The 22,730-nt window shown below is 39.0% G+C and overlaps 1 protein-coding gene across 1 annotated transcript in view; it reads left to right on the top strand.

Annotated features, from left to right (window-relative positions):
* The window catches only part of LOC149743811 (NADP-dependent malic enzyme-like), an 84,762-nt gene extending 62,038 nt beyond the window's left edge, over positions 1–22,724 (top strand). Inside the window, exons 4-6 of the mRNA XM_089906136.1 lie at positions 8,542–8,617; positions 10,805–10,966; positions 20,896–22,724. Of these exons, the coding sequence (XP_089762262.1) occupies positions 8,542–8,617; positions 10,805–10,966; positions 20,896–20,985 (328 nt within the window). The 3' untranslated portion in view covers positions 20,986–22,724. The remainder of the gene's footprint in view (positions 1–8,541; positions 8,618–10,804; positions 10,967–20,895) is intronic.
* The last annotated feature ends 6 nt before the right edge of the window (positions 22,725–22,730 follow it).

The raw sequence follows: 22,730 nt of genomic DNA, 5'->3' as shown, positions 1-22,730 counted from the left end.
AAGCTAAACCGGAATGAAGGCTGAGACGCTTAAACCACCCTACTTACCTTTCTTCCAAAGCTCATGTGATCTTATAATTTGTGATTCTTCCTCAGACCTAGTGGCTCTGAAGCTGTCAGTTGGTTCTCTCATTATTTCTTAAGTCTTTTGCTGTCATTCAAATCTGTTGCCCCCATGTTAACACTCTCAATTTGCTGATCGCTTAGCCGCAGGTTCTCCAAGTCCTACAACTGGGCATTGACTCTGGTTCTTGCTATACTTTCCCAGGGGCTTTCGCCATAAATTGCGATTTCTTCGGTCTGGTCCTTGGCCTTGTCATTTTCAGAAGACTCCCGAAATTATATATATCGACCACATAGCACCTGGGTGTTCTCCAGCGCAGATTCTTTGCCGTACTGCTTTCCCCACCATTGGGTTAGCTAGTGCCAGAATCATATCTGAACTACCTTCCCCCTTTCTTCTTACTTATATTCTATCACTTCTTTTTATTTTTCTGTGAGAAATGTAGAATTCCTGACTTCAAGAGTTCATAATCTAATAGGACAGACATATAAGAAAGTGAAAAATTATATGACAATATGATGTGTTATGTTACAGAAAAGCAGCGGGGGTCTGTGGGATTACAGAGACATTCCAGCTCAGCTTGAATGTCGGTCAGGAAATACTTCCAAGAGGAGGTAACACTTGCACTGTCTCTGATAAGCAATTAGGAGCTAGCATAGCAGCGAAGAGCAGCGGGGGGCATTGGAGGGAGGCCTAAAGGAATTCTTTAAAGACCATCCCGAGTTGGAAACTAGATCGTTCTCAGGCTGAACTAGTTGAGCAAATGCCAAGAGCAAAGGAAGCAACCAAAAATGGGAGATAAAGCCGAAAGATGAGATATTCAGCAGAAGCTGAGGCAAAGTGAGCCTTGGAAATGAGTCCAAGGGTGGGAGCAGAGCAGGGTCCAGAGGCCTTCACTATGCATGAGAGTGAAAAAGAGAAGTGTTTCGGAGCCTGTAGGGTGCCAGCATTTAAGGGTTAAGCAGAAACAGGAGACTGTGAAACAGACCAGGAGGAGGGTAGAGAGTGACAGCGGGAGGACAAACTGGGCTTGAGGACAGAGATACCGACGCTTTATTCACTGATGAATAGTGAACGATGGGAGGAAGTTTCTAGGTGGAGAGCTGGAAGCTGGAAGTCTCTACTGTGTCTTCCGAGTGAAAAGTGGTGTGGTGTGTGAATCTGATGGGAGTGTAGAAGGGCGGGGATGGGGGACGGGGGAGAAAGGAAGTAGCTCTCGTGGACAATTGCAGAATAACCAGTAGAAGGTCCTCGAGGGAGTCATACTGAGTTATGAGGACCTGGCTGACAGTGGAGAGGCCATGAGGTTTCAGCGGATCTAACACACCCAGCTGAGTGCCCGTCTCAAGCAGCATTCTGCAGTAGGGCTTGAGGAAAGGAGAAGGCAGGTGGATTGATTTAAATTTGGAGGCTTTCTGCAAGGGTGTGATGGGAAGAGAAAAAGTCAAGGGAGTTAAGAATGATTGGCAGAACAGTTAAAAATCTAGCTGAATAAAGAAGGAAGTTCAGTTAGGATAGACTGCTAATTTGGAGGAAAAAAAATAAAAGCAGGTACCAAAAGACGGGAGACATTAATGAGGTCAAAATGTAGTTATATCAGAAGTGTGATATTCAGAAAAGTATGATGTGGGTTACATCCTCACATCACAGACTATAGTGACATTTCCGATAGATTTAAAGAACTGGATCAAACCTAGAAAAAAAAATTAAAATATAGGAACATGATTGACGAGGGAGGACTTTGTATACTTAAAAGAAATGTAAGAAATCTGAAAGGAGAAAAATCAATTCGTTTTACTATAAATAAATGGAAAACAACAACAAACAAAAGTGAAAGATGAGAAATTAAGAAACAAATTTGTACAAGTATGATAAGCAAAGGGATAAAAATCCTTCATCTGTAAAGATGGGATCTGGGTTGATATTTCCCAAGTAGCTGTGGATAATTATAGCTTCTTTTTGCACGTCTAGCACCAGTTTTTTTTGTGTTCCTCAACGATAACAGCAGCAGTCAGTCTGCACCCTCTCTCTGTCTCACGCTTGTCCTGTCTCTGATTAAAAGGGCCGGGAGCCCAGCATGGGGCGTTGGAGCCTGGGCGGGTCGAGAACACCTGTGTAGGAGGGCAGCCTGGAGGATCTGGGTAGGAGAGCGGTACAGCGCCAGGTGTCAGAGCCCCAGCGGGGCAAAGAGGGCATCCGTGTGGGAGGGCTGCCTACTTCAGAGACTGGAACCTTAGCGGAAGTAAGTGGGATGTGACACAGCGAGACGGGACAAGATTGGTTTCACACAGGCAGACCCATCAAGTAAGGAAATATATTAAACACGATGGGAGGTAGGTTTCTCGCTCTAGGAGAAAGTTGTTACAAATGTGAACAGGGGAGAATAGTAGAAGGAACCCTGTGTTGTTGGTGGAATTGGAGGTATTGGTGTGAATTTATAGTTTTCAATGTACAGATAGATGAATGGATAGTTATAGAAATAAATAGGTATACATAAAATGTGTATATATGCGTGTACATACCCGTATGTGTGTACACATGTAGAGTACGTGTGCACACGCATATATTCTCTAGCTCTGCGCATTGAGTCGGCTTGGCAGCCACAACACCCCAGTAACAAGGAGCCCAGCCAGCACTCAGATCTCAATGCTGCTTTCTGACAAAAGCAACCAAGAACGCCTTAGAGAAATTGCTGATCCCAGGGCTGGGTCAGGGTAAGCAAAAGATGAGCTTGGAACCTCTTATACCAGAAAGCAAGGAGGTGCTTAAAGAATGATGGGGGTGTGTTGAAAGGACATAGACGCCAGCTTGAAGGGGCTCCCTCTGGCCCAATCTGGGACGTTGTAAGCACTCAATAAATAATGTTTGCAGCAGATTAGAACCTACTGAGTAAAATAACAAACACAAGCCCACATTGATATGCATAAATTTAGAGTTGAATGGAGGAATAGGGTATTTACAGAGTTTTGAAGAATCTTCCCATAAAATACTTGTTAATTACAAAGGGAAAAAAGAGCATCTTTGCAGTGAGGAAGCCTGGAAGGCACCACATTAATCAAGTGATCAAAGTGAACATCATCAATAATGGGAGGAAGGAGGAACAGCACCGCCTGATAGGACGCAAGGAGAAGAAGCCAGCATCACTTCCGTGACCTTCCTGCAAAAGATGTTATAGTCTGAATCAAATCGTGAGGAATCACCACCGAAATCCAGATTGCAGGACAGTCTACAAAAACACTGACTTATAACTTCAAAAGTATTAAGGTCATGGAAGTCAAGGAAAGACTGAGGAAATGTTTTAGGTTGAACAGGACCAAGAAACATGACAACTAATTACAGCACAGGATTTTGAACTAGGCTCTTTTGTTATGAAGGACGAATGGTGAAATGTGAAAGGTGTCTGAAGATTATATGATAGTAATGTATCAGTAGTAATTTTCTGATTATAATTATGTAGGAGAATATTTTTGTTTGTAATGCACTCAGTTATTTGGTAATGATGAGGCATCATGCTGGCTACTTAGCTCACAAATAGTTCAGGAAAAAACAATTTTTTTTTTAAAGGGGGGGTTCTTTTTTAAAAATAAATTTATTTATTTTTGTCTGCGTTGGGTCTTCGTTGCTATGTGCGGGCTTTCTCTAGTTATGGTGAGCGGGGGCTACTCTGTTGTGGTGCGCGGGCTTCTCTTGTTGCGGAGCATGGGCTCTAGGTGCGTGGGCTTCAGTAGTTGTGGCGCACGGGCTTAGTTGCTCTGCGGCATGTGGGATCTTCCCGGATCAGGGCTCAAACCTGTGTCCCTTGCATTGGCAGGCGGATTCTTAACCACTGCACCACCAGGGAAGTCCCGAAAAAACAATTCTTTGTAATATACTTGGGAGAGTTCTTTTAAGCATTTACTGAAGGATAGAATAATATTGACCCATGCCTTTAAAAAATTTTTTTATTGACGTATAGTTGATTTACAATGTCGTGTTAATATCTCCTTTACAGTAAAGTGATTCAGTTATATGTAGATACATTCCTTTTCATATTCTTTTCCATTATGATTTGTCACAGGATATTAAATGTAGTTTCCTGTGCTCTACAGTAGGACCTTGTTGTGTATCTGTTCTATATATAATAGTTTGCATCTGCTAATCCCAAACTCCCGATCGTTCCCTCCCCGCTGGCAACCACAAGTCTGTTCTTTGTGCCTGTGAGTCTGTTTCTGTTTCATAGATATGTTCATTTGTGTTGTATTTTAGATTCCACATATAAGTGACATCGTATGGTATTTGTCTTTCTCTGTCTGACTTACTTCACTTAGTATGATAATCTCTAGGTCCATCCATGTAACTGCAAATGCCATTATTTCATTCTTTTTAGGCTGAGTAATATTCCATTGTTTATATATACTACATCTTCTTTATCCATTCATCTGTTGAAGGACATTTAGGTTGTTTCCATGTCTTGGCTATTATGAATAGTGCTGGTGTGAACATGGGGGTGCACGTATCTTTTCGAATTTTAGTTTGGTCTGAATATATGCCCAGGAGTGGGATTGCTGGATCATAGGGCAGCTCTAGTTTTAGTTTTGTGAAGACCCTCCATAGTGTTTTCCATAGTGGCTGCACCAATTTACATTCCCACCAACAGTGTAGGAGGGTTCGCTTTTCTCCACACCCCCTCCAGCATTTGTTATTTGTAGACTTTATAATGATGGCCATTCTGACTGAGGTGAGGTGGTACCTCATTGTAGTTTTGATTTGCATTTCTCTAATGATTAGTGATGTTGAGCATCTTTTCATGTGCTTTTTGGGCATCTGTATGTCTTCTTGATACATGCCTTCTTAACATTTCCTCCGTTGACTTCCCCTGACTTTAGAAACACTGGTCATCCTACCTGTTAGATTGTTTTTTTCTCATGGACTCTTCTCAGTCATCCTATTCTTCTAGTATAGGTACTAATTTGTAATGTTTTCTCCTTGACCTTCTCTTCTTTCTCCTTTAGTAATTTCTTCCATTCCTTTCAACTCTAGGCATATGACTCTTAACTCTGCATCTTTATCCTAGGTTTCTCCTGACTTGCATTTTACCTGAACTTAGCTTTCTTTAGTACGACTTTTCTCATCAGCCCAGACCTGCTGGTATAACTCAACTTTAGGTTAACCCCTGGAGCTCACTAATGCATACTCAAATTTTGTGAAAAATATGGGGTTTAATTTTCTTCAGCTTCTGCAAGAGAGGATTATTATTGAAAACTGTAGAATGATTGCCTTCTCCACTGGGTTAGGAGAGAGTCCTGAACCCATTTCCATAAGAAAATATAAATCTAGTTACAATAGAAAGTTGCATGTTAGAAAATGAACTCTATTTTGATACGAAATAAATTTCATTAGAGATGTTATGTGAGACAACATGAAGTAAGAATATTATCTAACAAATCTGTTTTGAGAGTGGAATATATACAGTGGCAGAGGTTATGAGAAAAGTTTGAACTGCGTATATGAGAAAATGATCCACATTTTAGAATTATCTCAGTTCTAACATGAAATAGACACAAAAGTATGAGTATTTTAATTGGCATGTTTAATATACTTTGAATAAAGATTAAATATTTTAAACAAATTGATCAACGAGAAATTGGACCAAGAAAAGGTTTTTATTGTAATTCCATTCATTTAAAAGTATCATTCATAAATAACTTTCTTGTCTAAACTTTTCATTTTATAAATATGTATATATTTAAATATGTTCAGATTAATGTTTCATATCCAGTTTTATACCAGGAAGCATGAGTCATTTCTGTGCTGAAATACTTTTGGATATCTCATTAGATTTCTGATCAAAGAGACATTCCTGGAAGTTTTAGAAATTATTCTATCAAAATGCTTGACTTTAGTGGAACATTACAGATTCTTCATTTTATTGAGCTCCCTCCAAGAGTAAGCACTTTTGTACAAATGAATCTGCTGAATGCAAGAGATTACAGGTGTCCAAATGGCTGTCCCACTGAGGTTGTACTCATATATTTGTTTAATTAACTTTGGCATTTAATTGATGCAAATTTTAGTAAATTCATTGTCCCTCTTGTTTAAAAAGAATGATACTATTTCCTGAGACCAGTGTTACTTGGAAAACCTTGGCTAACTAACAAGTTCCCAAGGAACATTATTTAATGGTATATTGCCAAGAACATCTTAGGTAATTCAACAAAATTGCCTTCTTTAAAAAGTCCAACCATATTTCATTTAAATTTGACAGTTATTTATTGAGATCTTTAATGTTGATTGCATAGTTGGGTGTGACAGGGATCCAAAAGAAATATATAACTTATAAAGAGCTTATAGTCATTTTGGAGAAACCAAATAACTTCATATGAAACAGCAAAAAATAAACAGGAAAGGATACAATTTAGTGCCAACTTGGTAAATTAATGTTTTTGTTGAATCAGACAGTCGTCAGTAATCCGCCTGTGGTACTTACTATCATAATATAATTTTTGGTTACTTAATAAGTCACAGTAAGTCTGGGTTTACTTCATGTTTTCTGTACGTAAAACCTTTTTTTGAATCCGGAAGGCTTATTTTTTCAGCACTGAAGTCAGCACGTGTTGCTGCACACATCCTGCGCGCCAGCACACGTACAGGCACTGGGCGTACAGATGTGAACAAAATAATCACGGTCCTTAGGGAACTTGCTGCTCTGTGTGTGTGTGTGTCCTGGGGGGCCGTGGCGGGGAGGAGACAGCCAGCCAACACGCGAGGAAATAGTCAAGGGGAGTTCAGATGCTTTCTACGCAAAATGACACTGGTGAAAATAGCAGGGTGGAGGTGCTTGGACTGCTGTTATCAGAGAAGGCCTGTCTGAGGAGCTCAGGTTTGAGTTGAGGCCTGAATGATGCGAGGGGTTAGGCACGTAGTTAGATTTACAGTTTGGAGCTCAAGGGAGTGGTCTCGGTTGAAGACAGAAGTTTGAAAATCTTCATTGTGGGCATGACACTGAAAGCCACGTCAGTCACAGTTAGGACATGGAGTAGGGTGAGTTGAGAGCTGACCTCTGACTTTATCATCTGTCAGTCGGCAGTGACTTTGGGAAGAGTTGTTTTTGTGGAGAAGTGAGGAGGAAAGGCCTAATTAACAGGGTGAAGAGAGAATGGGAGGTAAGGATATAAAGGCAGTAAGAATACACAAGTCTTCGAAGCGTTTTGCCCTGAAGGAGAGAGAGTAGAAGGGTGGTGGCCGTAAACAGTGCTTTCGGCTGTACATTTGTCGTGTGTGGTGCTCTGCATTTGAGTCGTATTTAACGATGCTAAGGGAGAACTTTTAAGTGAGGTTAAGACATCTACAAATTTCTTATTTTAATTTTTAAAGTTCCTTGTTAAGCTTTCATAGGAAATGCAGGGCTGTCGGAGAGCAGTGTTAAAGACTGAGAGTTAAAGTTGAGAGTCTGAAGAGCAGAGTTGCAAACAACTGAGACCGCAAATCGAAGAATCAAGTGAAACCGAACTCTGCCAGCCGAGGAGTTTGCAGCAAAGTAAGGGTTTATTGCAGGGTGCCAAACAAGGAGGTGGGAGACAAGCCTGGTCTTTGAGTTGTGGGTGTCTTTAAAGGGGAAGAACATAGAGGCTGGGCTTTTAATCATTGTCCTGTGACATTTCTTAATCGTAGTTTTGGGAGTCAGGATGCTTCTGGTTTAGGGTTCTCTGGCCAGGTGGTCCGTGGCTTGGAGGTCTGTTAGCTCATCTTGCCCTGGAGAAACAGTTTGTATTGTTTGTATGTTAATAATGATATCTATAACAACAGTTTTAGTACATCAACTATGTTATCAACAGCATGACTTTTAGCACCTGACTCTGGTTGATTGGTGTTCAGTTAGCACAGGATTGAGGTGAGAGGGGACAAGAAAAGAATAAAGTTTTGGCTAGAGAGATTAATCATAAACTTGGTAAGGGAACTTGGTTTTGTGGGGGGGCTCGGTTTCAGGGTTTCCCAAGTAACTTCCGCATGAAAGGACTGCTCAGCGTGTGTCTGTCACTTCAGTCCTCCCCATAGGGGTCTTGTCTTCACACTGTGAATACGTAATAATGGAATATACACTGAAAATCCCTATGTACATATGCCTCATGCTGTTTTTCAAAGTGCTTTTACGTGTATTATCTTATTTAATGAAGACCGTGAATAAATCTATGTGTGGAAATGATAATGCTGTCTAAATTCTCTGTGTATGAAAATAGTGAATATTTCTTTAATTAAAAGTATTTAAGAATATGTAATATAAGAGTGAAGCTACCTTTATTGTAGATGTTGATATATCATTTAAAATAATTTCTCCCTTACTTATAAGATTCTTGCCCCATATGTGTTTAAGGAAATAATTTTCACAGTTTGATAAAAATGGAGATATATTACATGGATTTGAAAATTTAAAAAAAAGTTCGTGATAGTGTGACAAGTCTGAAGTAAATTGAAATTACTCCTTTTTTTTTTTCCTGTCAGAGGTCTCTTTATTAGTATCCATGATCGAGGGCATATTGCTTCTGTTCTTAATGCATGGCCAGAAGATGTCATCAAGGTAAGTTAGTTATCACGTTTTCCCACTGTGGCACATTTGTTCTTTTTCCTATCCCATAACAGGCTGACACTTTTCACCATGCTATGTAGCCTTCACCAGCTTTTCTATTTATATCCCTTTGATTTTTGCATAGTGGATTAATTTTATTCTGATACCATTTGGATTCTAAGTTTCACCATTATTTACATCAGATTTCTTAGTGTTTCTTTATTCATTGTAAGTTATGAAAAGTGTTGAAAAAATGTTGAAGTAGTGTCTGAATTTCTTTGAGCAAACTCTTTTTTCTTTTGTGTTTAATCATCCACTAAGAGGAATCAAGGTAGGCAAAAATCTTAATCCATTTCCTTTATCGTGGTGACCTGAAGTATCTAACCTGACTCCCCTCTGGGAGTGAGCTAATGAAAATAGAATAATAATAGTATCTACCTACCGTTTGGTAGCTTTCTGAGTGAGCCACTTTACCTGGATTAACTCATGTAGTATCATGATAATTCCATGAGGAAAGGAAGGCACAGGTGGGTTACATAGCAGTGCATGGTGGTGGTGGGAATTGAATGCAGGTGTCTCAAGTTGCCTTCTCCAAAACAGCCTAACATATTGACCCTTTTCAGTGAGACATGGAAAATTTGACAAAGATCAACTTTATGGAATATGCAAAAATAATTTTCACCCACTTTTGGGTGAAATGTATATATGTATTTTTAAGTTAGTTAAAAGTACATATATACATGTACACATTTACTTTTAAGGCAGGTCTTTAAGAGCTGCATAATATAGGTGAACAGAAAACTAAATGAAAAGCCCTCAAACTTTTAAAATATATGTTCTGCATTATAGTGTGGTAGAAAAACACTGCACTAGGAGTTAACACACTCGGGTCCTGGTTCTTTGATATTATTGAGGTAAATCACCGTAGGCAAATTATTTCAGTTCTCTTATCTTCGGTTTCCTAATCTGTAAGAGGGATAGACTGAATGTTCTCCAAATTCCCCTTGGCTTCTAAAATGCTATGACTCTGTACATTAGTCCTTATGATAATAATAGTACTAATATCTATAATTTTTTGAGAATTCGTAATATACCAGGTAACATGGTAAGTTTTGTTTATCATGATTTCATTGTATTGAATCATAGATTTATCCAATTAATTAATGTTTTTGATTGTTTACTGTGTGCCAAATGCTGTGCTAGATGTTGGTGTGCAGTAGTGAGCACAACAGAGTTGGCTCCTAATTTTATGCAGCTACTCTGAAAAGTACATTTATCATTTGTATTTTTATAAATAAGAAACAGAAGCTTTAATTCATCAGTTTATCTAAGGTCAAATAACTGACATTTTTTTCTAGGCTCCATGGATATGACAAGTGTAGCAGTTTGTAGAAAATCTAATAAATTGTGTTTCACAAAATCGGTTTTGCTTAAATTCATGTAATGGCCATGAATCACAGAATACAGATGATAGATGCATTAATTTCAATAAAGATAACAAAGTACTTAGCATTAAAATCTCCACATGATTAAAATGTATGCTTTGTAGATATTCAGGATGATTAGAAATAAACTAAACAAAATTCATTGTCTAGTGGTACTCTACCATCAGGTAAGAGTAGTAATAGACTGTGCTTGGCATATTTCAAAGATGGTAGAACAGTATCCTATGTTATAGGAGTTAAAGAGGATGGATCAACACTGTTGTGAAATTAGGAGGATGCATAAACTAAAGATCAGAGCACTGGGGACTCCTGAGCAGTGATTTAACCATGGACTCTCCTAATGGTACTCAAAGTGGATGTGACTAGTTTCAAAGCTGTTCTAAGGTTCACTTTAGTTCCCAGTTTGAGCTCTTACTTACCTGTACTCTGCCCACTTACTCCTCCTGATTGAAGACTGAGTTATTTGAGTTGTTTGAATCTTTATGGGCATACCTTGTCTTCTTTTCTCAACAGCCAAACAATCATATGTATGTATTTTAAAAATACATTTGAAATGCATATATCAAATTTATTTATTCTCCCCAGTCTTCCAGACTTAATGATCATATAAAATCTTTTCCATGTATATTCAATTTATGCTTTTTGACAGCTTAGTATTTCATTGCATAAATATTAACTTCAGAAACAGAGAGTAGGAACGATGCCCCGGAATTTGCAAACATCTGTTAATAGATATTTTTTCTTTTTCTTTGAGGCTATTGTAGTGACTGACGGAGAGCGTATTCTTGGTCTGGGAGACCTTGGCTGTAATGGGATGGGCATCCCCGTGGGTAAACTGGCTCTGTATACAGCTTGTGGAGGGATGAATCCTCAACAATGTCTGCCTGTCATGCTGGACGTGGGAACAGAAAATGAGGTAAACAATTTAAGTCTGTAACACAGCTCTACACCTTAAAAAATAGTACCATATTTCTGCATTTTGAGATTATTTCAGGAACTTAATGAAATTCATCTTTTTTGTTTGGTTCTTTCTCTCTCCTCAAACCCATCCCCCAAGTCTTGTAAAGAAATTATTCTTTTGCTTTTCCTTTCCGCTTCCCCTTTTCTGTAATGTGATTAAGTTTTTAGCAGCTTCTTTAGTGTTTTAGTATCCTTTGATGAGCACTTAACACCATTATTCTATAGAGTATATGTTTTACTTTAGGATATCCTCGTTACTTTTAAAAAATTATTTTTATACTAAGCAGGAACTAATCCCAAAGAATTTATTAAGTTTAGTCAGTCTGAAATCTTGTTCTAAAAATCTGTATTGAGTTTGTGGTAGATGATTTGGAGTTTAGCATTTCTTTTTTCCTGCATCGATATTTTAGAATCTTAAAGTTATATATCAAGTAGTACATATTTTTGCTCATCTGTAATTGCTAATATTTGGATTAGTTGTGAGTGATAGATACTATAAATTAAAAGTAGAGGTTTATGAAATAGAAATGAAAAATAATGGTCAGTTAAGATAGACTTTTCAAAAGTTGCATGTAAGTATCAAACCTAGATCTTTATCATGTTGAGGTATATTCTCTCTGTACCCACTTTTTGATAGTTTTTATCGTAAATGGATGTTGAATTCTGTTAAAAGTCTTTTTGGCATCTGTTGAGATGATCATATGATTTCTTTTTTGAAAAATAAATTTTATTTATTTATTTATTTATGCCTGCGTTGGGTCTTCATTGCTGTGCACGGGCTTTCTCTAGTTGCAGCGAAGTGGGGGCTACTCTTCATTGCAGTGTGAAGGCTTCTTCTTTTGGTGGCTTCTCTTGTTGTGGAGCACGGGCTCTAGGCCTGTTGGCTTCAGTAGCTGTGGCACACGGGCTCAGTAGCTGTGGCTCGCGGGCTCTACAGTGCAGGCTCAGTAGTTGTGGCGCGCGGGCTTAGTTGCTCTGCGGCATGGGATCTTCCCGGACCAGGGCTTCAACCCGTGTCCCCTGCATTGGCAGGCGGATTCTTAACCACTGTGCCACCAGGGAAGTCCCGATCATATGATTTTTTTATTGTTCAATTTGTTAATGTGGTATATCTCACATTAATGTGTTACATCACATTGATTGGCAGATATTGAACCATACTTGAATTCCTGGGATAAATCCCACTTGATCCCTTTAATGTATTGTTGAATTTGTTTTGCTAATATTTAGTTTAGGATTTTTGCTTCTATGTTCATCAGTGATATTGACCTGTAATTTTCTTTTTTTGTGTGTGACATCCTTGTCTGATTTTTATATCAGGGTGATAGTGGCCTTGTAGAATGAGCTTGGAAGCATTCCTTTCTTTTCAAGTTTTTGGAATAGTTTGAGATGGTTAGGTGTTATCTCTTCTTTAAATGTTTTATAGAATTTTCCTGTGAAGTCTTATGGTCCTGGACTTTTGTTTGTTGGGAGTTTTATTTTTATTATTATTGATTTAATTTCATTACTTGTAATGAGTCTTTTCGTATTTTATATTTCTTTCTGATTCAGTTTTTGGGAGACGTAAATTTCTAGGAATTTATCCATTTCTAATAGGTTGTCCATATTATTGGCATGTGATTGTTCATGTAATCTCTTATGATCCTTTGTATTTCCGTGGTGTCTGTTGTAACCTCTCATCTTTCATTTCTGATTTTACCTATTTGGGCCCTTTCTCTATTTTTCTTGATGAGTCTGGGTAAAGGTTTATTAATTTTGTTTATCTTTACAAAGGACCTTATTTTCATTGGTCTTCTATTTTTTTTTAGTCTCAATTTCATTTATGTCTGCTCTGATCTTTATGATTTCTTTCCTTCTACTAACTTTGGGTTTTGTTCTTTCTTCTTTCTATAGTTCCTTGAGGTGTAAGGTTAGATGGTTTATTTGAGATTTTTCTTGTTTCCTGAGGTAGGCCTGTATAGCTATAAACTTTCCTCTTAGAAATGCTTTTGCTGGGTACCATAGGGTTTCTTTTTTATTTTTGTTTTAATCGAGGTATAGTTGATTTACAATATTATATAAGTTTCAGGTGTCTTGCATAGTAATTCACAGTTTTTAAAGGTTATATCACATTTACAGTTATTATAAAATATTGGCTGTAGTCCCTGTGTCGTACAATATGTCCTTGTAGCTTATTTATTTTATACATAGTAGTTTTGAACTCTTAAGCTCCTACCCCTCTCTTGTCCCTCACCCCTTCTCTCTTCTCACTGATAACCACTAGTTTGTTCTCTATATCTATGATTCTGTTTCTTTTATATTCACTAGTTTGTTTTATTTTTGAGATTCCACATATAAATGATATACAGTATTTGTCTTTCTCTGTCAAACTTATTTCACTTAGCATAATACCCTCCAAGTCCATCCATGTTGTTATAAAAGGCAAAAGTTCATTCTTCTTATGGCTGAGTAGTATTCCATTGTATATTTATATATGCCACATCTTTATCCATTCATCTGTTGATGGATACTTAGGTTGCTTCCATATCTTGGCAATCGTAAATAATGCTACTATGAACATTGGGGTGCATGTATTTCTTCGAATTAGTGTTTTTGTTTTCTTCGGATATATACCCAGGAGTGGAATTGCTGGGTCATTTGGTAGTTTTGGTTTTAGTCTTTTGAGAAACCTCCATAGTGTTTTCCACAGTGGCTGCACCAATTTACACTCCCACCAAAAGTTTATGAGGGTTCCCTCTTCTCCACATCCTCACCAACATTTGTTGTTTGTGGTCTTTTTGATGATAGCCATTCTGACAGGTGTGAAGTGATATCCCATTGTGGCTTTAATGTGCATTTCTCTGATGATCAGTCATGCTAAGCATTGTTTCATGTGTCTGTTGTCCATCTCCCTGTCTTCTTTGGAAAAATGTCTACTCATTTCTTCTGCCCATTTTTTAATTGGGTTGTTCATTTATTTATTTTTGCTGTGTTGGGTCTTCGTTTCTGTGCGAGGGCTTTCTCTAGTTGTGGCAAGCAGGGGCCACGCTTCATCGCGGTGCGCAGGCCTCTCACTATCGCAGCCTCTCTTGTTGCAGAGCACGGGCTCCAAACGCGCAGGCTCAGTAGTTGTGGCTCACGGGCCTAGTTGCTCTGCAGCATGTGGGATCCTCGCAGACCAGGGCTCGAACCTATGTTCCCTGCATTAGCAGGCAGATTCTCAACCACTGCGCCATCAGGGAAGCCCCCCGGGTTGTTTTTTTAATATGAGCTGTGTATATATTTTGGATATTAATCTTTTATTGGTTATATCATTTGCAAATATTTTCTTCCATTCATTAGGTTGTCTTTTTGTTTTGTTGATGGTTTTCTTTCCTGAGCAAAAGCTTTTAAGTTTAATTAGGTCCCATTTGTTTATTTTTGGTTTTGTTTCCTTTAGGAGACAAATTCAAAAACATCTTGTGATAATTTATGTCAAAGAGTGTTCCACCTACATTTTCTTTTAGGAGTTATATGGTTTCTCGTGTTACATTTAGGTCTTGAATCCATTTTTTTTTCTTTTCTTTTTTTTTTTTTTGCGGTACACGGGCCTCTCACTGTTGCGGCCTCTCCCGTTGCAGAGCGCAGGCTCAGCGGCCATGGCTCATGGGCCCAGCCGCTCCGCGGCATGTGGGATCTTCCCAGACCAGGGCACGAACCCGTGTCCCCTGCATTGGCAGGCGGACTCTCAACCACTGTGCCACCAGGGAAGCCCTTGAATCCACTTTAATTTTAGTTTTGTGTAAGATATTAGAGAATGTTCTAATTTCATTCTTGTACACGTAGCTGTTCAGTTTTCCCAGCACCACTTACTGAACAGACTGTCTTTTCTCCATTTCATATTCTTGCCTCCTTTGTCATAGATTAATTGACCACAAGTATGTGCGTTTATTTCTGAGCTCTCTATTGTGTTCCATTGATTTATGCATCTGTTTTTGTGCCAGTATCATACTGTTTTGATTATTGTAGCTTTTAATATGATCTGAGGTCAGGGAGCCTGATTCCTCCAGCTCTGTTCTTTCTGAAGATTGTGCTGGCTATCTGAGGTCTTTTGTGTTTCCATACAAAATTTTAAAATTATTTATTCTAGTTCTGTGAAAAATGCCCTTGGGATTGCATTGAATGTATAGACTGCCTTGGGTAGTATGGTCATTTTAACAGTATTAATTCTTCCAATCCATGAACACGTTATATCTTTCCATGTGTTTGTGTTATCTTCAATTTCTTTCCTCAGTGTCTGATAGCTTTCTGAGTACAGGTCTTTTACCTCCTTAGGTAGGTTTATTCCTAGATATTTTATTCTTTTTGATGTGATGGTAAATGGAATTGTTTCCTTAATTTCTCTTTATGATCTTTTGTTGTTAGTGTATAGGAATGCAAGATACTTCTCTGTATTAGTTTTGTATCCTGCAACTTTACCAAATTCATTGATGAGCTCTAGTAATTTCTGGTAGCATCTTTAGGATTTTCTATGTATAGTATCATGTCATCTGCAAACAGTGAAAATTTTACTTCTTCTTTTCCAATTTGGATTCCTTTTATTTCCTTTTCTTCTCTGATTGCTGTGGCTAAGACTTCCAAAACTATATTGAATAAAAGTGGTGACAGTGGACATCCTTGTCTTGTTCCTGATCTTAAGAGGCAATGCTTTCAGCTTTTCACCACTGAGAATGATGTTAGCTGTGGGTTTGTCATATATGGCCTTTATTATGTTGAGGTAAGTTCCCTGTATGCCCATTTTTGGAGAGATTTTTAGCATAAATAGGTGTTGAATTTTGTCAAAAGCTTTTTCTGCATCTATTGAGATGATTATGTGGTCTTTATTCTTCAGTTTGGTAATGTGATGTATCCCACTGATTGATTTGCAAATATTGAAGAATCCTTGCATCCCTGGGATAAATCCCACTTGATCATGGTGTACGATCCTTTTACTGTATTGTTGGGTTTGGTTTGATAGCATTTTTTTGAGGATTTTTGCTTCTGTGTTCATCAGTGACATTGGCCTGTGATTTTTTTTTTTTTGTGATGTCTTCATCTGATTTTGGTATCAGGCTGATGCTGGCCTTGTAGATGGAGTTTGGAAGTGTGCCTTCCTCTGTAGTTTTTTGGAATAGTTTGAGAAGGAATGGTGTTCAGTATTTTCTAAATGTTTGGTAGAATTCATCATAGAAGCCATTTGATCTTGGTGGGATTTTTAAAATTACTGATTCAATTTCATTACTGGTAATAGGTCTGTTTACATTTTCTACTTCCTCCTGGTTTAGTCTTGGGAGAGTGTACATTTCTAGGAATTTGTTCATTTCTTCTAGGTTGTCCATTTTATTTGTTTGTCATAGTCTCCTATGATCCTCTGTATTTCTGCAGTGTTGGTTATAATTTCTCCTTTTTCATTTCCGATTTTATTGATTTGGGCCTTCTCCCTTTTTTTTCTTGAGGAGCCTGGCTAAAGGTTTATCAATTTTGTTTATCTTTTCAAAGAACCAGTTCTTAGTTTCATTGATCTCTTCTTTTCTTTCTTTATTTCTTTTTTAAGTTTCTATTTTATTTCTGCTCTAACCTTTATGATTTCTTTCCTCCCACTAACTTTGAGTTTTGTTTGTCCTTTTGTAGCTCCTTTGGGTGTAAGTTTGGGTTGTTTGTTAGAGATTTTTCTTGTTTCCTGAGGGAAGCTTATATCAATATAAACTTCCATCTGAGAACTGCTTTTCTGCATCCCATAGATTTTGGATCATTTGTGTTTTCATTTTCATTTGTCTCCAGGTATTTTCTGGTTTCCTCTTTGATTTCTTCAGTAATCCATTGGTTGTTTAGTAGCATATTGTTTAGCCTCCACGCGTTTGTGGTTTTTGCTCTTTTTTTCCTTGTAGTTGATTCCTGGTCTTAGAGCATTGTGGTTAGAAAAGATGCTTGATATGATTTCAGTTTTTTAAAATTTACTGAGCCTCGTTTTGTGGTCTAACGTGATCTGTCCTGAGAATGTTCCATGTGCACTTGAAAAGAATGTGTATTATGCTGTTTTTGGATGGAATGTTTTATAAATCTATGAAGTCCATCTGGTCTAATGTGTCATTTAAGGCCAGTGTTTCCTTCTTGTTTTTCTGTGTAGATGATATGTTCATTAATGTAAGTGGGGTGTTAAAGTGCCTACCATTATTGTATTACTGTCACTTTCTCTCTTTATGTTGTTAATACTTGTTTTATGTATTTAAGTGCCCCTATGTTGGGTCATATATATTTTTAATTGTTATATATTCATCTTTGATCGATCCCTTTATCATTATGTAATGTGCTTTATGTCTTGTTATAGTCTTTAAGTCTATTTTGTCTTATATAATTGTTGCTATCCAAGCTTTTTCATAGAATTCTTTTTTTCATCCCATCCCTTACAGTCTGTCTGTTTTTCTGTCTGTAGTGAATCTGTTTCAGGCAGCATATATATGGTTCTTTTTTTTTTTTTTAAATCTATTCAGCCACTTTATGTCTTTGATTTGAGCATTTAATTAATTTACCTCAACAATAATTGTTGATAAGTATATACTTATTGGCATTTTAAAATGCCAATGCTTAGGGCTTCCCTGGTGGTGCAGTGGTTGAGAGTCCGCCTGCCAATGCAGGGGACGCGGGTTTGTGCCCCAGTCCAGGAGGATCCCGCATGCCGCAGAGCGGCTGGGGCCATGAGCCATGGCCGCTGGGCCTGCACGTCCGGAGCCTGTGCTCCGCAATGGGAGAGGCCACAGCAGTTAGAGGCCTGTGTGCCGCAAAAAAAAAAAAAAAAAGCCAATGCTTTTTGGTTGTTTTTATAGTTTTTCTCTGTTCCTCTTTTTTTCTCTTGTGATTTGATGGTATCTTTAATGTTAAGTTTGGATTCCTTTCTCTTTATTTTTCGTGTATCTATTATAGTTTTTTTGTTTGTGGTTATATGAGGTTCATATATAGCAACCTTACATATAGGTGTCTGTTTTAAGTTGATGATCTCGTAAGTTTGAATGCATTCTAACAGCCCTACATTTTTACTCATCCCTTCCCCCACCATTTATGTCTGATGTCATATTTTACATCTTTTTCTTTTGTGTATTCCTTAACTACTTATGTTAGATATAGATGATTTTACTACTTTTTTCTTTTAACCTTTCTACTAGCTGTATAAGTAGTTGGTCCATTACCTTTACTGTATGTTTGCCTTTACCAGTGAGATTTTGCTTTTTGTAATTTCCATATTTCTAGTTTTAGCTTTTTCTTTTTCACTTAGAGAAGTCCCTTTAACATTTTTTATATAGCCGGTTTAGTGGTGCTGAACTCTTTTATCTTGTGCTTGTCTGTAAAGCTTTTCATCACTCCTTCAAATCTGGATGGTAACCTTGCTGGGTGGAGTATTCTTGGTTATAGGGTTTTTCCTTTCAACACTTTGAACGTATTGTGCCACTCCCTCTGACCTAGAAAGTTTCTACTGAAAACTCAGCTGATAGTCTTATGGGAGTTCCCTTGTACGTAACAAGTTGCTTTTCTCTAGCTGCTTTTAGGATTCTCTCTTTATCTTTAATTTTTGCCATTTTAATTATAATGTGTCTTGGTGTGGACCTCTTTGGGTTCATCTCCTTTGGGACTCTCTGTGCTTCTTGGACCTGGATGTCTGTTTTCTTCCCAAGGTTAGGATAGTTTTCAGCTATTATTTCTCCAAATAAATTGTCTGCCCCTTTCTCTCTCTTCTTTTGGGACCTCTATAATGTGAATGTTAGTATGCTTCATGTTGTTGCAGAGATCTCTTAATCTGTCCTTATTTTTTACAATTCTTTTTTCTGTTCATCTTGGTTAATTTCCACTACTCTCTCTTCCAGTTCACCAATCCATTCATTGCTCTTTATCATGTAATCTGCCATTGATTCCTTTAGTGTATTTTTTTTTGCGGTACACGGGCCTCTCACTGTTGTGGCCTCTCCCATTGCGGAGCACAGGCTCCGGACGCGCAGGCTCAGCGGCCATGGCTCATGGGCCCAGCCGCTCTACGGCATGCGGGATCTTCCCGGACCGGGGCACGAACCCGTGTCCCCTGCATCGGCAGGTGGACTCTCAACCACTGCACCACCAGGGAAGCCCCCTTTAGTGTATTTTTATTTCAGTCATTATATTCTTCAGCTCTGTTTGGTTCTTCTTTTTATTTTTATATTTTTGAACTCTGTTGAAATTCTCACTGTATTCATCCATCTTTCTACCAAATTTGGTGAGCATATTTATGATCATCACCTTGAACTATTTATTGGATGTATTGCTTATCTCCATTTTATTTCGTTCTTTTTTTTGAGGTTATGGCTTATTCCTTCATTTGGAACAAATTCTTGTTTCCTTGTTTTGCCTAATTCTTGTGTTTTTTTCTATGTGGTAGGTAGACTGGTTACGTTTCCCAGTGTTGGAGAAGTGGCCTTATGTAGATGTCCTGTGGGGCCCAGTAGCCCTCTTCTCTCAGAGCCAAATGTTCTAGGGGTACGCCCTGTGTGGGCTGTGTGCATCCTTCTGTTTTGGCAGGGCCAACTACTCTGGGCATGCTGGTAGGCAGGGCTGGTTTCCGTCTTGGTTGACTGTGAGGCCATGCCTCCTGAGGTGGCTGTGGGCCAACTGGATGGGAGGGTAGGCTTCCTGTGTGTTTGGCTGTGTGACCTAGGGTGGCGTGGGTCTGTTGCCAGTCTGCTGGTGGGTGAGGCTGGGTCCCTGCATGGCTCTTTGTGCAGCTGGGGAGCCTGGGACCGATGCTGGCCTGCTGGAGTATGGGGCCTGGACCCTGGTGCTAAGAGGCTAGAGGGAAGATTTCAGAATGGTGCTTTGCTAGAGCCAGTATTATCATAGTAGAATGAGCTCCTCAAAATGCCTGTTGCCACTATTTCTTTCTCCGAGGGCAGTTCCAGTTGCTTCCTGCATCTTTTGGTGGCTCTCTAAGATCAGCAAGCATGTTGGACCCAGGCCCCTGCCTCTGTGGGTGTGAGATTTTGCTTATACTTTTTAGGAGCCAAGTCTCTGTTTCCTACAGTCCTCCAGCTCTCCCAAAGAGAAGCCCCACTGGTTTTCAAAGCCAGATATTCTGGGGGCTCATCTTCCCAGTGCAGGACTCCTGGGCTGGGGAGTGTGACGTGGGCTGAGACCCCTCGCTCCTTGGGGAGAACCTCTGATTGTGATATCCCTCCTGTTTGTGGGTGGCTGACCTAAGAGTGTGGGTCCTGACTCTGTCATCTCTGCCTCCCACCCATCTCATTGTGATTTCTTCTTTATGTCTTTACTTGTGGAAAATCTTTTTGGTTAGTCTTCAGGCCTTTCTCTTAGATACTTGTTCTATAAGGAGTTGTTATTTTGTTGTGTCGGTGGGAGGAGGTAAGTTTAGGGTCTTCCTACTCCCCTATCTTGGCCACCTCTCGACACTTTATTCTCTTTATGCTTGCACTGCTGCTGTACTGAGAAGACAAAAAGAAAACTGAATTCACTGAAATATGGCAGAATGACGGGTTTGTGTGACGTGTCATGTAGTTTCTATGTTGCCACTCTGTATTCCACTTCCACATGTGAAAAACCCCTTGTAGTCAAAATGTCCTGTAGTCGTAATTTTTAATCTCATCCCTTTTGTGAACCTCCGTCCAGTTTTAACACTTCATAATAAAAATACAAAAGCAATTGCTAACAACAGTTAGTTTCTTAGCCAGAATAACTTAGCAAAGTTTCATGAAGGCTAGATCCCTTTTTTATAAATTACAAATGTTTTCCCTTTTTATCATAAACACCTATATTGAGTAGTAATGAAAGTAGACGAGGAATTAGCAGCTGATTGATAGGACAGTCCTCACTGGCTGTTAAACCACACCTGCCTGCCTTCTTCAATCCCTGCAGCTTACAACTAAAAGAAATTTAAAGAACAGAGACGCTGGAACTGAGCCACAGAAGTACTTGCCCCAAAAATACTCTTATTCTTTAAGTTAATAACGCAGAACATTTATTTAGGTAGGATGTTTGTGTTTTTATCTTACCTTTCATCTGTTATTTCATAGTCCACGTTTTCTTTAATTTCCTTGTGAAGCAGTTGCTATATAAAAGTTACCTTTTACCTGAAATAAATTGTCTTTGTCTCTTAAAAGCATTCTATACTTGCTTTTTTTTTCTGTTGTTGCCGAATCTTTTCATAGAAGTTATGTTTATCATTTATCTTTTCTTAAGTAAGGGACCCATATCAAAGCTTGATATTTTACTAAAGATGTGAGTAAATGTTCCTTTTGCCCCCTCCAGTCTTAAAAACTGCTACGTGTATCACATGGTGTATGTTTGCTTGGGCTGCTGTAACAGTACCATAAACTGGGTGGCTTAGCCAATAGAAATTTATTTTTTCATAGTTCTGAAGGCTAGAAGTCCATGATCAACGTGTCAACAGAGTCAGTTTCTTCTAAGCTCTGTCTCCTTGGCTTGTCTTCCTTCAGTGGTATTTTGTCTCTGCATCTGTGTCCTAATTTTTTCTTAGGAGAGCACCAGTTATGTTGGATTAGGGCCCACCCTAGTGACCCCATTTAATTTAATTACCTTTTTAAAGACGCTGTCTGCAAATACAGTCATATTCTGAAATACTGGGATTAGGACTTGAACATATGAATTTTGGAGGCGCACAGTTGAGCCCGTAACACATGGTTGGTCTTCAAGAGGGCATGGGCAGTGTGAGTGGGAGAATATTGTCTCTACATATTCAGTCTCTGTTTATTAAACTGCTGCTCTGGGTCTCAGCTTTTCTGATTCTAGCTTTATGTTTAGTCTGGCCTTCAGTTCATGTGTACAGTGTATCTAGATCTGGAATCCTTATTGGAACTTAAAGTCACAAAGTTGAAGCCTCTTCCTGTTGAGGAGGTTCCCCTTTTGTTCTAGAAAATGCTCTTCATGTTTGGCATGAAGCAGCTGTGTTGGGGAGAAACTGAGCAAAAGAAAAACCTTATAGATTTTTCTGTCATATGAACCTGCCATGTATCTTTCAGCACTTGTACAGAAGTCATTGTTGGCACTAGAATGTGACTGGTACTAGGTTTCTATTGCTACCATGACAAATTACTACAAACTGAGCGGCTTAAAATAGCACAAATATATTACCTTATAGTTCTATAGGTCACAAGCCTGACACAAGTCTCAACAGGCTAAAATCATAAAAGATGTCAGCAGGGCTGAGTTCCACACCCTTGTCTTTTCCAGCTTCTAGAGAAATGCCTCCAGTCCTCGGTTCATGGTCCCCTTCATCTATTTTCAAAGCCAGCAATGTAGCGTCTCTCTGACCCTGTTTCTGTCATCCCATTTCTTTCTCTGACTACAGCCAGAAAAGGTTTTTCGCTTTTAAGGACTGACCTTTAATCACATCTGCAAAGTTTCTTATGCCACAAAAGGTAATGTATTTATAGGTTTGTGGGGAGGGGCATGTCATTATTCTGCCTGCCACATGGTCCCAGCTAGGTTGTCAGCATTTCTCCCTCAACCCCCCTCACTTATTTTTTTTTTTTTTTTTTGCTGTACGCGGGCCTCTCACTGTTGTGGCCTGTCTCGTTGCGGAGCACAGACTCCGGACGCGCAGGCTCAGCGACCATGGCTCACGGGCGCAGCCGCTCCGCGGCATGTGGGATCTTCCCGGACCGGGGCACGAACCCGTGTCCCCTGCATTGGCAGGCGGACTCTCCACCACTGCGCCACCAGGGAAGCTC

This window comes from Delphinapterus leucas, unplaced genomic scaffold (assembly GCF_059928025.1).
Source record: "Delphinapterus leucas isolate spDelLeu-1000000601 "Yukka" unplaced genomic scaffold, BTC_Dleu_Yukka2 spDelLeu_asBTCV2_sq72, whole genome shotgun sequence".
NCBI lineage: Eukaryota > Metazoa > Chordata > Mammalia > Artiodactyla > Monodontidae > Delphinapterus > Delphinapterus leucas.
This window is presented reverse-complemented; position numbering and strand designations above follow the sequence as displayed.